General features: G+C 38.2%; 2 protein-coding genes and 1 pseudogene across 2 annotated transcripts in view; 1 reads left to right on the top strand and 2 right to left on the bottom strand.

Moving 5' to 3' along the window:
* Window positions 1-11,247, bottom strand: part of BRIP1 (BRCA1 interacting protein C-terminal helicase 1) — a 141,710-nt gene extending 130,463 nt beyond the window's left edge. The window contains 4 exon segments of the mRNA XM_021067301.1: window positions 4,225-4,398; window positions 6,681-6,792; window positions 9,468-9,583; window positions 11,179-11,247. Of these exon segments, the coding sequence (XP_020922960.1) occupies window positions 4,225-4,398; window positions 6,681-6,792; window positions 9,468-9,560 (379 nt within the window). The 5' untranslated portion in view covers window positions 9,561-9,583; window positions 11,179-11,247.
* LOC110256154 lies at window positions 7,739-8,031 on the top strand (annotated as a pseudogene).
* Window positions 12,792-17,063, bottom strand: part of INTS2 (integrator complex subunit 2) — a 62,201-nt gene continuing 57,929 nt past the window's right edge. The window contains exons 22-25 of the mRNA XM_021067302.1: window positions 16,718-16,825; window positions 16,479-16,584; window positions 15,067-15,243; window positions 12,792-14,963 (exon numbers count right to left, since the gene is read on the bottom strand). Coding sequence (XP_020922961.1) covers window positions 14,794-14,963; window positions 15,067-15,243; window positions 16,479-16,584; window positions 16,718-16,825 — 561 coding nt within the window. The 3' untranslated portion in view covers window positions 12,792-14,793. The remainder of the gene's footprint in view (window positions 14,964-15,066; window positions 15,244-16,478; window positions 16,585-16,717; window positions 16,826-17,063) is intronic.

The raw sequence follows: 17,063 nt of genomic DNA, 5'->3' as shown, positions 1-17,063 counted from the left end.
ATGCAAGACCTTAATCCGTAAAAATACTGAATCACTATGTGGTTCACAAGTAATATAATATTGTAAGTAAACTACACTTCAATTTTTAAAAATATGTTAAGACATTTCTAAAAACTTAATAACATACTTTAAAACATGAGCTGCTAGATATCTTTTTTCTTTTTTTTTTTTGTTTTGTTTTTTTAGGGCTGCCACAGCATATGGATTCATTTCCACTAAGCCACAGCTCATGGCAATGCCGGATCCTTAACCCGCTGAGCGAGGCCAGGGATCAAACCTGCATCCTCATGGATACTAGTCAGATTCGTTTCCGCTGAGCCATGACGGGAACTCCCAAGAACTATGCTTTCAATAGGCAAGTCCAATTTTGACTTTTAATGGGTTTGTGCTTTCATAGACCACTCCCAATAACGTGGTTTAAAAAATATAACTGTAAGATTCTTTCAAAATAATTTCAGTTCTATAAAAATCTTTATATTATCTCAGGAGTTCCCATTGTGTCACAGTGGTTAACGAATCCGACCAGCAACCATGAGGTTGTGGGTTTGATTCCTGGCCTCGCTCAGTGGGTTAAGGATCCGGCATTGCCATGAGCTGTGGTGTAGGTCGCAGACACGGCTCTCATCTGTCCTTGCTGTGGCTCTGGTGTAGGCCTGTGGCTACAGCTCCGATTAGACCCCTAGCCTGAGAACCTCCATATGCCGCTGGTACGGCCTTAGAAAAGGCAAAAAGACAAAAAAAAATAAAAAATAAAAAAATAAAAATCTTTATATTATCTCAATGTTCCTTTTCTACTAAATTTCTCAATGTCCTTTAGGTTCAAAAATACAGTAGAATCAAACTCCTACAATCTGCCTTTTAATCCCCATCGTCTTGAAAGCTCAATCTGAAGGTTATCAGTGACCTCTTAATCATCAAATATTATCCTCATTTTATAAATTTGAACACTAGGTTTTAAAAGACTCCTGGAGTTCCCGTCGTGGCGCAGTGGTTAATGAATCCGACTAGGAACCATGAGGTTGCGGGTTCGATCCCTGCCCTTGCTCAGTGGGTTAACGATCCGGCGTTGCCGTGAGCTGTGGTGTAGGTTGCAGACGCGGCTCGGATCCCGAGTTGCTGTGGCTCTGGCGTAGGCCGGTGGCTACAGCTCCGATTCAACCCCTAGCCTGGGAACCTCCATATGCCGCGGGAGCGGCCCAAGAAATAGCAACAACAACAACAAAAAAGACAAAAGACAAAAAAATAAAATAAAATAAAATAAAATAAAAGACTCCTAGATATTTACCCAGCAAAGTGAAAGCATTATGTCCATAACAGTGATTTACAAACAACTGTTTGTATAGCAGTGTTATTTTTAACAGCCCCAAACTGGAAACAACTCAAATATACACCAATTTGTAGTATATGCATACAATAGAATATTACTCAGCAATAAAAAAGAACTGTTGCAATAACATAAATGAATTTAAAAAGAATTAGCTTAAGTGAAAAAAGCCAGACAAAAATAAGTGTACAAACTGTATTATTCTATTTACATAAACTCTAGAAAATGCAAACTTTCTTGATGCTGGCAAAAATTTTAGGGAGATACACCTATGTCAAACCTTATCAAAATGCACCATTTAAACATATACAATTTGTTTTTGGGCTTTTTGTTTTGTTTTGTTTTGTTTTTTTTATGGCCACACCTGCGGCAAATGAAGTTCCCAGGCTAGGGGTCGAATCTGAGCTGCAGCTGCCAGCCTACACCACAGCCACAGCAATGCCAGATCCAAGCCTCATCTGCAACCAACACCGCAGCTCATGGCAACACCAGATCCTTAACCCACTGAACAAGGCCAGGGAATCGAACCAATGTCCTCATAGATATTAATTATGTTCGTTACCACTGAGCCACAATGGGAATTTCTATACAATTTGTTATGCTACTTATATTTATTTTTATTTATTTATTTACTTATTTTTGTCTTTTGTCTTTTTAGGGCTGCACCCGCAACATATGGAGGTTCCCAGGCTAGGGGGTCCATTGGAGCCAGAGCTACCAGCCTACACCACAGCCACAGCAACACGGGATCCAAGCTCTGTCTGGGGCCTACACCACAACTTATGGCAATGCCAGATCCTTAACCCAAGGAGCGAGGCCAGGGATCGAACCTGCTTCCTCACGGATACTAGTTGGGTTCATTAACCGCTGAGCCACGATGGGAACTCTGTTACGTATGTTTCAATAAAGCTAGTTTTTTCAGAAAAAAATACAAGTTGGTATATAAATGTTACAAACTAGAGTTCTTATAACCAGTTCAAAATCAATTCCACTCATTCATACAATAAACATTTATCTAGTTCCTACTATATGCCAGGTACTCTGCTAGGTATGCGATACTGAGCAAACTGACACAGTCCCTGACCCCATGGAGTATGTAGTCTGCTAGGGGAAGCAGAGATTGAAAAAAAAAAATGCACAACAGACACACAGATGATACAAACTGTGACAAGTGCTATGAAGGAGAGGCACACAGTGAGATGTCAGAATGCAATACAGACACCAAATCTAGCCTGACAGAAAGACCGGCAGAGGGCCCTTAAAGTGCTCTTTAAGCTGAGAGCTAAAGGAAGAGCAGGCTAGTAAGTTGAAGTCAAACTTTGCTCAGAAGAGACACCAACACAAGCAAAGGTTCTAGAGGCAGGACGAAGCATGACCCTCTGAAGGAATGGAAAGAAAGCCACAAGAGTTAAGGGTCAAACAGTGTAAACAACACTACTGATCACCTCTCCGGCATCTATTCCACCTCCTCTTCCTCGTTCCTAACAGAATTACACTTTAGTTCAAGCAGCTACCATCCTCCACACAGTCAGGTGCTTTAGAGGTAGATGACTCCATCCGTGATTTTGGAAAGTCGATACTGTTTAGACTTAAGTCCACCGTGGCGATCACTTTTCTCCCTGCCAGTGATTCGTTCAGGAATGGCACAAGCGAAAGCGGAAAGGAGTTATTACATGTTCTAAGCAAGAGATGGTAGTTTGGACTAGGTAGGTGTCAATGGAGATAGGGATTTGCATGAAAGAATAAGGAAGAGCAAAGTGTCCAAGACGTCTCCTAGGTTTCTGGCCTAGGCAAACAACGGTCAATCTTTTCTACATAATCAAAGCAGAAGAAACTTTTTTTTTTTTTTTTTGTCTTTTTGCTATTCCTTGGGCCGCTCCCACGGCATACGGAGGTTCCCAGGCTAGGGGTCGAATCGGAGCTATAGCCACAGGCCTACACCAGAGCCACAGCAACGCAGGATACGAGCCACGTCTGCAACTTACACCACAGCTCATGGCAACACCGGATTCTTAACCCACTGAGCAATGCCAGGGATCGAACCCGCAACCTCATGGTTCCTAGTCGGATTCATTAACCACTGCGCTACGACAGGAACTCCAGAAGAAACTTTTTTAATTAATAATCTTATGTTGGAGTTCCCACTGTGGCTCAGCAGAAACAAATCCAACTAGGAACCACGAGGTTTTGGGTTCCATCCCTGGCCTCACTCAGTGAGTTAAGGATCCAGCGTTGCTGTGAGCTGTGGTGAAGGTTGCAGACTCGGCTCAGATCTGATGTGGCTGTGGCTGTGGCTGTGGCTGTGGCATAGGCCAACGCTGTGGCTCCGATTAGCAATTAGACCCCTAGACTGGGAACCTCCATAGGCCTCAGGTGTGGCCCTAAAAAAGTAAAAAAAAAATAATAATAACAATAATCTTATGTTATTCTTAATATTTATCTTAAATAAATCTAAATAAGAATGATTTAAGGATCATACTTGAAACATACTTGATCCTCATGTAGGCTACTGATCTCAGAAGTTCAGGCAAACTTAGCAAGAATGAATGTGGTTAATTAGATTTTGTTTTACCATACAAATCAGAATTTTTTATCAAATTCTAACATTCAATTAACAATACTGCCTACAAACAACATTGAATATCATTTATTTTTGCCTTGCCTTCTTCAAAAATGATTTAAGCTAGCAAGATGTCTGAATAAATTAAAAGTGAGGCCAAGAATAAAATAGTCCAAAGATTTCTGACCACTTTATGTGTTGCTTAAAATAATTCCAGGGAAATTAAGTGGAAATATACAACAAATTATGCTAAACAAATTTATCTACATTAGGTCTCACAAGAGCAATAATTAAGACTCCTATTACAGATATCAACAGACTCGGGCAACATATAAACTACCTTGACAAGTTGACAAACTGCCACTTCTTTCAGAAGGTGGTGTACTTGGATTACTGAAATGAAATGAAGTTTCCTGGTTCACGTCATTGTTTGCAAAATTCTTCGAATGGCATGTACAACAACACGACAATGGTACTTCAGCTTTTCTACTTGAGCCTTCATCCACGGGCTTCCCTAAAAGTGAAAGAACCTCTGTGTATAATATTTCTAATTAAAAAATCATTAATCTTCATCTGCAGGCAGGGTGTGCAATTTGCCCAGGATTGGGACGTTTCCCAGGATGCAGGAATTTCAGTGCTAAAACCAGGAAAGCACCTGGCAAATCTGGGCAAGTTGGTCACTCAATCTGCAGCATCAAATCAGGACAGGCGAGAAATATTTATAGAGAAGTTATCAACACTTTACATTAATTTACAAAAATCTAACAATAATTAAAGATCAACAATGTAATAAAGGCACCACCACTCAAGTATTCGTATTGTATTGAAATATATTAAAATACCAAGCAGGAAAGATTAAAATAAAGGTATATACTTAATTGATGGTATTTCCCTAATGAAGAATTTGAAAGTTCAATATATTAAATAATAATATAAACACATAAGGGCTAAATCATTCCCACATTATACTTCAAAAAATGTTTCATGATATCATATCTGATACATGTATCAAAACACATTTGAAAGTCAATATTCAAATTAAATAAAACAGGTGATTTTCAATACTTAAATATAATACAAAATTAAAGTAGGTCTACATTTCATGGCTACATTGTGTAAATATGTAATTTACATATATAAAAAAAGCTGAATAATTTAATTTTCTATAAACGGTACTAACATTATTTCCCATCTGCCCTACATAAATTTTATTTTCCAGAATCTCCCATTAAAATTTTAAGTTATTAACAGATAATCTCATTTTCTCCAAAGACAAACATCAGGAAGAATCAAAATGAACAAGTGAAAGCTTATAAAATATTTACTTATTTACTTTTTTTTTTTTTTGCTTTTTAGGGCCACACCTGCAGCATATGGAGCTTCCCAGGCCAGGGGTCGAATCGGAGCTGTAGCCGCCAGCCTACGCCACAACCACAGCAACGCCAGATCCAAGCCACGGCAGTGCCATATCCTTAACCCACTGAGCTGAGCCAGGAATAAAACTGCATCCTGATGGTTAAAAGTTGGGTTCATCACTGCTAAGCCACAACAGGAACTCCTATTTACTTTTTATTTTTAGTAGTCTTACCAGTAACACAAACATTTCCTTTCAAAGAATTATATATAAGGCACATTTACGTACATACACTCATACATACACACCCAAGGTTAACTTTAAATTCTCCTAATACTTAACATCAAAGGCACCTAATTATGTAACTAAAATGTACCCAATATTGCATTTCAAATTCATTAGATATATATTAGACAGGCTTTCATAAAAGTAAACATTACTAGACATTTGTTGGCAAATAGAGGAAAGTAATGGGAAATAACATGAATTTCTAAAAACAATATTACAATAAGCTTCTGTTTATCTGGCATCCAAATAAGTAGAAAGATCAACTCGAATATTTTTTTAATGTATTCCATTTTCTAGTGTTATGAGGAAGGGACAGATAAGCAACTATACTAAAGGATTTACTCAAAAAAAAAAAAAGCAAGTATTTGCATATGCTATGTAATCATGGCAGCCCCACCTCTTCCATCTTTTATATATTATATACAATATATAATATACAAGATTCTTATGTACACTCTAAATCATCAAATAAAGGACCATCTTATTTCAAAATTGTTTGAAGATTAATTAAACATATTTTGCTATATTGAAACTCTTTTGGATGATATATAACTGATTATAAAGAAATATCTTTTGGGAGTTCCCTCATGGCTCAGCAGATTGGAGATCCCTGGCCTGGGATTGAACCCATGCTACAGCAGCAACCTGAGCCAGCAACCTGAGCCATAGCAGTGACAATGCCAGATTCTCAACCTGCTGAGCTACAAGGGAACTCCCAGAAAAGAGAATATTTAAAAGAGAATATTTTCTTAGTTATAAGAATACCTGGAGTTCCTGTCGTGGCTCAGTGGTTAACAAATCTGAGTAGGAACCATGAGGTTGCGGGTTCGATCCCTGGCCTTGCTCAGGAGGCTAAGGATCTGGCGTTGCCGTGAGCTGTGGTGTAGGTCACAGATGCAGCTCGGATCCCGAGTTACTGTGGCTGTGGCGTAGGCCAGCAGCTACAGCTCCGATTCAACCCCTAGCCTGGGAACCTCCATATGCCATGGGAGCAGCCCTTAGAAAAAGGCAAAAAGAAAAGAAAAGAATACCTTAAAAGAGAATATTTCAATTAGTTAGAAGATGATTGAATCATTCTGGGTAAAAAAGTATTTTAAGATTTTTTTTTTTTTAGGTCCCAATAAGCAACCTGAAGATACCAACCAACTACTTACCACTAAGAGATTGTTGCCATGCTAAAGCAGAACAAAGTAAGGCTAAGCTTTTCCCACTCCCTGTAGGGCTCTCCAACAAACAGTGTTGCTTACTATTTAATCCTCTGACAATCTATGGACACAAAAACAATATTAAAAAATCAATAAACAACTTACTTCCTCAAGGTCTATCTCCATACATCAATGAGAAGTAAAGCTGCATGCTCTTAAGGAAACACAGCAGTAGCAGAAAGAAGAACTAGAATTTAGTTAAACTGAGATTTTATTCCTTTATATCTCTCCCTAAAATTATGTTAGATTTAAACCATGTCAAACACAAAAGAAATGAGAAACGATTTGTGCCTTACTTATGCAAACGATATCATGTCTTTAAAATACACTAATATCTTTGCTGAAAACTTAACAAAGGGTACTGCTAGAAGGAGCATAAATTATTACACCCAGTTAATACAGAAGTTAGCAATTGCTAGTAAAGTTGAAGGTACCCACCTCCAGCAATCCAGGCCTATGTAAATACCCAAAATCTTTCCCACACAAACAAGGAAACAGGTATAAGAAAGTTGAGAGCAGCACTGTTTATAATTGCAAAATAATGTAAACAACCTAAATATTTATCAAGGAGAAAATGGGCAAATAAAATTCTGATAATTTGTATGATGTAGCCCAATGGATTGTTAATCTGTTTTGATTGCTGTATAGTATTCCAAATTCCAAACTGCTATACAGCAATCAAAACAGATTAACAGGAGTTCCCATGAGGCTCAGTGGTTAACGGATCCGACTAGGAACCAAGAGGTTGCAGGTTCCATCCCTGGTCTTGCTCAGTGGGTTAAGGATCTGGTGTTGCTGTAAGCTGTGGTGTAAGTTGCAAATGTGGCTTGGATCCTGCATTGCTGTGACTGTGGCGTAGGCCAGTGGCTACAGCTCCAATTAGATCCCTAGCCTGGGGACCTCCATATGCCTTGGGTGCGGCCCTAGAAAAGACAAAAAAAGACAAAAACAAACAAATAAATAAATAAATAAAATAACAATTAATTGATCTACATCTTAAAAGTAAGATGAGCAAGTGAGCAAGATCATGAGGAAAGGAGGGGCTTGATGTGCTGCTGCCACTTCTTTCACCTTCAGTCTCAGTGCCTTCTGCAGAGCTCCTGACAGTACCAGGCTGGGACAGAGCATCTGAAGGCTCACAACCTCAGTGCTCCACAGAAGTCACCATGAGGAGGGTCCAGGGAAGAATTTACCATTTTCAGTGGAAAATAAGTGGCAATTACGAGTTACAATGATCTTCATACTTTGGATCTGGATTTAGTACACCTTTATCGTAAAACACCAACTGCTTAAAAAATAATTCATGAAACAGATATGAAGAGGAGCATTTTAAGAAGTACCATCTCCTGGAGTTCCCGTCGTGGCTCAGCACGACTAGCATCCATGAGGATGCAGGTTCAATCCCTGGCCTCACTCAGTGGGTTAAGGATCTGGCATTGCTGTGAGCTATGGTGTAGGTCGCAGATGCGGCTCTGATCCCACGTTGCTCTGGCTGTGGTGTAGGCCGGCAGCTGCAGCTCCAATTGGACCCCTAGCCTGGGAACCTCCATATGCCACGGGTGTGGCCCTAAAAAAAGACAAAAAGACCAACCACACACACACAAAAAAAAAAAAAAAAAAAAAGAAAGAAAGGAGTACAATCTCCTTGAAAAAACAATCAAACTCTTGAACTCATTGTAAATAAATTTATGGCATAAATACTTAAAAAAATAATGTTAAAAAAAATCAAGTTCTCCAGAAAGACAGATATAGAATATCATTGTGCAAAGTTTAAAAATATGTAAAGTGAAGTTCCCTGGTGACATAGAGGGTTAAGGATCCAGTGTTGTCACTGCTGTGGCAAGGGCTCCATCCCTGGCCCCGGAACTTCTGCATGCCGCAGGTGGGCCCAAAAAGAAAAACAAAAATATGTTAAGTACACTCTATTTTGTTTATGAATACATATATATGTAATAAAAGTATAAAAACATGGCTAGAAAAGAAAAAGAACAAATTCACGGTACTAGTTATCTTGCTACTCATAAACAAAGTATAAAGTAAAGATGGGGAGTTCCTATCGTGGCACAGCGGAAACGAATCTGACTAGGAACCATGAGGTTTCAGGTTCGATCCCTGGCCTCACTCAGTGGGTTGAGGATCCGGTGTTGCCATGCACTGTGGTGTAGATCACAGACAAGGCTCGGATCTGGCGTTGCTGTGGCTCTGGTGTAGGCCAATTGCTACAGCTCCAATTAGACTCCTAGCCTGGGAACCTCCATATGCCGCACGTGCAGCCCTAAAAAGGAGAAAAAGACAAAAAAACAAAAAGTAAAGATGGCAAAACATTAAGATTTAACAAAGCTGGTAAGTTGGTTTACTCACGTTTGTATATTAATTTCTATATGATTAAAATATTTCAAAAAATTTTGGTGAAAATACAGTATTCTGTGTAAGATAATAAATACTTTGTATTTCAAAGTAATGAGGCAAAGTAAAGCAGTACTTCAATAAATAGAAGTTCCAAATGAGCTGAGAACATTTTTCAGAATGTTCTCCTTTGCCCCCTAATAGAGACAAATACAGTTTTGTAGCGACCAGCATTTTTTTCCAAAGGTTAGATGTTCTTTAATGAATCCAGCAAATGTTTTCAATCTATTTACTATCTGAGAAAACATAGTCACAGACTCACTGTATGTTGTGAATTATAAGCATCTGTATCTCAGTAAAGACTTAAAATAACTGCTGAAAAATACTTACAGAATTCATCATAGCAAGCTGTGATGGATAAGCTTTATAAGGAAAGTCAATCTTCACCCCACCAATTGTATATTCAGACCGTATTGAAGACATCACGCTTTACTTCCGATTCCTAACTGCCAAGAGAAATGAGAGTCAATGTTGAAAGAATGCCATTCAAAGAAAAACCAGATACCTTACACTGAAACACAAGTCTTGAAATAAAAATTGGAATTAATGTATAAACAACAACAAGAAAGAATTTCCTACTCTTATAAATCACAGTGGTTAAGAGCATGCCTCAGAATCTGACAAATCTGAACCCTATTCTGCCAAAGCTGTGGACCAGGAATTAATAAGTATAGGTTCTAGATCAGGTTCTGACAACAATTGAAATGTTACCTTGATCTTCACTTCTCTAGACTAAGATCCAAATCCCTAATTTAAAAACTGTTGCAAGGGAGAAAATGCCTTGGCATATGTAGGTGCTCAATAATTCTTACGTAAACGTCAATAGGGTATAATGCAAAGAAAATAAGCCTTAAAGTGGAATTGCACTGTGAATTACTTAATCTCACAGAGCCTGTTTCTTCATCTGTAAAATGGAGATAATATAATACTATCTACCTGATAGGGCTTTTATGAAAATTAGCCAGGCACTGAGTCAAAAATTAAATACGGGTAATGTATAGAATGTGCCTAAACTCCAGTATCTGATACAGAGGAAGTGATCTACTTTAATCTCCACCTCTTCTAAACCAACTTAACCTAGGATACATAGATGTAATTCAAAGACTGTGTGTAATCTTTTGATATTGCATGCATAAGTTTCTGTATATGACTGTATTTTTTAAGAGAAAGTCCATAGATTTCTCATTCCCAGATATATATCCTAAGGAAATAACTAAAAATAAAAGGGAAATGATATACACTGTTATCAACTGAGGAATTATTTGCAATAGTGAAGAAATGCTAAATTCCATGTGGGGATGAAGAGATGGGTTAAAATCTCAATTCCACATAGTATAAAGCCTGTCACAACCTTAACCATAGTTATTTGTCCCCAGAGAAATTAAGAATCACTATTCTTAGGTAGTTTCCAGTTGTAACATTTTGTGCTTCCATCTGTGAAGCTCTGAGAACGATATTTGTGGAATCTAAATCCTTAATCTAACCAACAACTCAAGGCTGGCCTAGTAACTCAGATATAACCTAGAAAGCAATCCATCCCCACCCCCACCCCCACCCGTGGTGGCAACTGGCAACAAAAAGGGGTCGCTTCCTCTACACACTGGATAAAGGACAAAACTTATCTGGCTCCGCCGTAGCCCCCTCCCAAGAGTAACGAAAAGCCCCAGACTCGTAGAAGGCCTCTGCTCCAAGGAGGTAAAAGCAGGCTTCCTCCCCACCCCCCACAGGTTTTCGTCCTCATATTCCCTCCTCCCTCAGCAAACCCCGATCCCCAAGGCCCTGGGGATCCACTCCACACCGATGGGCTTGCAAGGCGGGTGGACAAAAGCAAAAGGCACCCTTCTGGCAGGCTTTGCGCCCTCCCCGCGAGAGACAGACTTGCCCGCCCGGCGGAAAATCAAACAATGCCGACTGGGCTCCGATTCTCGGGATAAAGGAAGCCGAAACTTGCAAGCAAACACAGAGAAGTTCCGGCAAAGAGAGGTCCTAGCCTCCCTCTCTTCCTCCCAAGGATGCTACTCCCAGTCGCGGGATTACGTACCTCTTACTTTTTCTCCCCTCAGCTCCCAAGTACAACACTCCAGCGGACGAATTCCCGCCTCCCACCCCTCGACTCCCAGCACCCAATCGCCGGGCGAAGTCAGACAACCAATCACTCGCCAAGACCAGAAACCAGGCAACCAATCCCGACGCGAGGTCAGGGGGCGCGCACGCTGGCACCCAATGGAGGACTCCGCCGTAAAGACCAACCCCAGCTACACGGAGGCATGGGAAGGCGAGCTCCTTGGCGGTGAAGGACTCCCGCAGATCCCAAGAAGATAAAGGGATACAGTTTGCTGTGTTAGACTTCTGGAAACCGGTGATTTAAGCCGTGGCTCAGTTTCCTTGGAAATTCGAAGTCTCATTTTTAAGGTCTCTAGACCAAGCGAGAGGAAACACGCCAAGTTCTCTCAGCATTTCTCAGCGCCACTCGATTCAAATTTCCGAACTTTCCGGTACCCAGAGTAATGAAAGGAAATGGCCAGACTTCTGAGCCAAACGAGGCGAAAAAGTTGGATGACAGCTGGCTACAGAATCTCCTGATATTCAAGGCTTTCTTAGAGACCACATTCAACTGGAAACGCTCTCCAGCACCAGATCACTCTTAATTCCATTAAAGCTTATCAGCCTTCTGTCCTTCCTAAGACCAATTTGTTCTTTGCCAAGAAATACACTTCGGTTTCCTCAAAGGTAGGGGGGTTAATCATGATCTCGCCAAATTGATATTTAAAAAAAAACAATCCTCTACCTAAACTTGGCTCAAATGGCTACTCTCCCAAAAAAGCAAGACCTGAAACATTTTCTCAGATTCCGAGAAACCAGTTTGGGGAGAGAGGTTTGCTGCAGAAGGGAGCAACAAAAGTCGAGTTTGCTTGCCTCACTTTCAGTTTTACTACATCTTCCCCAAATGACAAAACAGTCATAAAAATAAATTCTACCCTTTAATTTAGTAATCTCGGGCTCAGAAATTTACCCTAAAGAAGTAATCTAAAAGAAAGAAAAGTAATAATAGCTCTAGTGACAACAAGTTCTATTCTTTTTATTTATTTATTTTTAACAAGGCCTATTCTAATACTGAAAAAAAAAAAAAACCCTAACTTCCCAGGGAGATGATTATATCAATTCAATCATTATGGAACCGATAAAATAAATGTAAAACCAAACAACCTGCCAAAACTCCATAACGTTAAATGAAAAAAAGCAGACTCCAAACTGGGTTATTATGAATTTCATTATGTGAAAATACATATTCATAAGCCAAGATGAAGGAAAAGTACAAAAAGTGTAATTTACTGTTAAGACAGTGCAATGGAGGATAGTTTATAAAAATAAATCCTTAAAACTACCTTCAAATTATTATTCTGCTTTTACAAATGTTTTAAATCATCAAATCTTTTTATGTAACTTCTCCAGGATAACTACTCTGATTTTCCTCTCTTAAGTTCATGAGGCTCTGAACTCTCATCTTGTATTGCCATTTGATGTATGTGGCATAATGAAAACTGATACACATAGGCTCTGGAGCCAGACAGTCCTGGATCCCAGTCCCTTGAACTGTTCCTTTCACGTTAATAGCAATGAAACGAAACACACAAAAAAAACACAAGTTCATTTGATAAAGAATACGAATGTTTATAAACCAATATTCAAAATAGCTGCACACATCTTTTTGTCACTTGAATAAAAAAAATCACATTGTGACAAATTTTATAACCTTAACTTAAAATGCATGAATATTAACATTTACTAATATATGTACACATTTTATTTACATCATCAACAAATCTGAGGAAAAACAGCATGTTATTATTTAACACAGCAGGTTTTGACCGTCTTTGAAAATTGATCCAGGAATGTGCACTGCATTTAGTTAGAAAACATATTTCAACCTTTTCTGAACTCCTAGAGGTTTATCTAAACACACAAAATATTCCAAAGCCTCAGTTTAAAACGAAACAAGAGCAGTTGTATTTAATCTTAAAAGACTACAAAACTGCCTTGTTTAAAAATAGGAAAATTCTTATGGTTTAAGTGTATGCTTTTATCTTTTGCATCAAGATTACTTAATTGAACTTTAAGCATCTAATAAAAGTTATAAATACTCTATCATCTATGATCCTGTGCACTTCATGATTGGAAACAGATACAAATTAGCTCTTACATAATACCCTTATGAGGTAGGGCCAGTAGTAATCCCATCTTACAAAGAAGGAAAAGGAAATGTGGCTATCTGCTATAGTGAAAAGGCTGAAAGTAAATTTCTTTTATTTTCTTCCTTTTTTTGGCCGCACTCGCGGCATGTGAAAGTAGAAGTTCCCAGGCCAGGGATCCAACCTGAACCACAGCATCAATCTGAACCGCCACAGTAACAGTGCCAGATCCTTAACCAGCTGCACAAGGGAACGCCTTAATTTCTTTCCCTAAGAGCATACTTTAGCCTGTCTAATTTCTTTTATAAACGAAGAGGTCCGTTTCAAGGAAGGATGGTGGGGCTTATTCAGATATATCGCAGAAAGCCAAGGGAAGGAGCTTCTACACTGGATACTTCATTAAGAAAACAAATGAGGATTATGAGTTATCTGAATGCATCGACCTAATCAATGGACATTACTGACAAAGGACTGCAAAATCCTTCCGCAACACGGTATTTTCCCCTTTTTAAATTTTTCCTGAGGTCCAAACACTATGTATTTTCTTATTTCAAAATCTTCTAGGGTTATTATGTGAATTATAATCCTGATGACAAACCAAGAGCTTGTTAATCCAGTGGGTTTTATTGCTCTACACTTTAATTAGATACCAATGTATTTTCCCCCTCTGACCATTATAAAAATAAACTTTAAAAAAACTAAATGAGACCTCCTTTCGGGTTCTTCTCTGCACAAAGATGTTTCTGTAAACACATTTAAACCAGTATCTTAAAATTCCAAATTATTCAAGTATCTCTTTAAACATATGGCTTCATATATTAGTAAAAGTTGAAGCAAATATGTAAAATTTTAAAATCCTTATCTGTAATTCCATGGAAATCATTTACAAAAAGCTATTTGCCTTTTTAAAGCTTTCTCAATACTGTGTCTTGAGAACTGCAATTCCATCTTGCATTATTATCATGTGCAAGATTTGGAGATTTCTATCTGGCTATCAAAACTCCTAATTTTTCCTGAATTCTCATTTTCTTCTCCCTCGCATCATTGCATCCTTGTACTCTGTTACTACTTAACAGTTAAACACTAGGGCTACCCACAGACTCATTTTTATAAGAAATTATATTAAAGTCATGGCAGATTTTCTTCACTTTAAAAGCCAAATTCATTTTTCAGTAATGAGTTTCTTAAATGTGCTCCCAACAGGAGAAAAAAAAAAAAAAGCTCAGCTGCTACAAGAAACATACCAGCAAAGTAGATCCAAAGAACTGCCAATCAAATACAAGCAAGCATAATTCTCAAAAGAGTTCTAAACTGTATTCATGTTGAATTGAATCATCTTAGTGATTCTAAGACGTTAATGTTCCCATTCAGTTTAGCTGTTATGAGATGCAGATTCACGTTGGGTATAGGCAGCAAACATAGGCAGCAAACAGCTTCATTTTTTCTTGTTTTAAGTCTTTTTTTTTTTAAATTCCACTAACACTCATGTTTATTATCTCAATTATTGTGCTTTCAATACAATGACAGAGCTGTACATCAGGATCCATGCTTCTAGTGTCCTGAGATCCATTTTTATATGATGGATCTTTTAAGATTCCAGACCATCCACTTGGTTTCTCTTTTATTTGTTGAAGACCTAAAAACATAAGGAAAAATAAATAAGGCAAGAACTCGGGAAAGGATTTTGGCCTTTCCGTTTGAGATATTAAAACAACTCTTGAACAGAAGTTACTACTTACGTGTAATAATTGGATCAATGTCTCTTGTCTGAGTGGCAACATCAGAGGCACACACTTGCCCTATTTGGATCAGTAAAGACATGATATCCTCATACAGTGGAGGAAATGCTCGACAAAAAGAGACCAAACTTGGCAGAGTTGGCATGAAAAAAGCATATCGCTTAGCCTGTGTTAAAACTGTTGGAAAGAAATGATACAGAATTCTTGACTTTAAAGATATAAATTCAACACACATGGCTTATACAACAAACTAAGCACCATGGTCTGTGCTGAGGATACTAAGTTTCCTAAGACGTGGCCAGCCCCTGCCTTCAGGGAGCTCACAATCTAATAGTCAGCCATCATCCAACACACAAATGCTTAGGTCCAAGCATGCTGAGAGGTGTATTATATGCATTGTTTCATTAAGTTCTCACAATCTTATGAATGAAAAAAGTATTTTTATGACACGTATTTTATAAGAAAACTCTTAAACCTTAGAGAGATTAAGAAGCTTGTTCAAGGTCACACAGCCAGTTAGTGGTGGCGATAGGACAGAACTCAGGGAGTTTAAGTTCTTAACTACTACAAATAATTATATCATGAAGTCAATACAATGGGAAAAAAATGAATACATTATTATGGGAGCACTGGGAAAGAATATAATATTGACTAAGCCATAACTTAAAAGATTGAATTATAGTTCATATCTTTTAGTTTATTTTCATACCATTTTATTTAACAACTTGGAAGGTGGTTAAAAATTAGGGTATGTTTTAGAACTTAAGAAAACAACTAATATATTTATCTCTTATTCATACCTATGTTTATATTTTTCTGCAACTCTAAGCATACGTAATAAATTGTAATTTTTTTTCTACTGACATAATTCATAAAGTAGACTTGATTTCCATTTATACAATGTGGCATACTTAGTATATTTAATTTGAATCTATATATAGTCATTCACAAAAATAAAAGCTACAATTTGCCTACCTATTCATCTCTACACCATATAGCACATTTGTAATAGGAACATTTACAAAAGAAGAATAATTCAAAAGATGGCGTAAATTAAACTACTAGTGACACAGAAAACATGGTGTCACAAAATTCAGGAGAGTTCCCGTTGTGGCTCAGCAGTAATGAACCCAACTAGTATCTGTGAGGTTGCAGGTTCGAATCCCTGTCCCTGCTTGCTCAATGGATTAAAGATCCAGCGTTGCCATGAGCTGTGGTGTAGGTCACAGACACAGCTTGGATCTGTATAGTGTTGCTGTGACATAGGCCAGCATCTGCAGCTCCGATTCGCCCCCTAGCCTGGGAACTTACATTTGCCACAAGTGCGGCCCCAAAAAGAAAAAAAAATTCAGAAAAAATATTAACTACTTTATGTTAGAAATTTGTGTTATTTCTGTCGGTTGGCTACACACCTGTTAGCAAAGTTCCCATGACATTGACAGCTAAGCGAGCCACACTGAGTGACTTTGGTAATGCATACTGGATACACAAATGAGAAAGCAACTGGATAGCAAATATCTGCAACACAAAATCCAAATATTACATGTTTCTGAGAGTATCTTTAGGTACTAAAAAGTATAAAGTATTTTCTTGTAACTAGCAAGACTGGAAGGAGATCAAAATTTTCCTCAGGTTTCAAAATGTTCATTACCTGTTTTTCAAGTTCTGGCTGTGCAATAAGCTCAGGTATGAAATCCAAACAGATGTGCATAGATGGAATACCTGCCACCGTCAAAGGCAAAAGTTCACATGGATAACCCTATCTCGACAAGAAAGGGGAGAAAAGTCAGAAATAAAATTGTTACAAGCCAAATAGAGATGAAAATACAAAGAAAGGGTTCACTTCCTTTATGTAAGAAAGTTGCTCAAACAGCTATAATGCCCTGTGTGTATCTGGCATTTCACCCTTCTGATGTACTAAAACAGAAATTACAGGAACACTTTATTAGGCTGAAGTAAAAATTTGTTTTAAAAATCTGCATTTTTCTACATATTGT

Source organism: Sus scrofa, chromosome 12 (assembly GCF_000003025.6).
Source record: "Sus scrofa isolate TJ Tabasco breed Duroc chromosome 12, Sscrofa11.1, whole genome shotgun sequence".
NCBI lineage: Eukaryota > Metazoa > Chordata > Mammalia > Artiodactyla > Suidae > Sus > Sus scrofa.
This window is presented reverse-complemented; position numbering and strand designations above follow the sequence as displayed.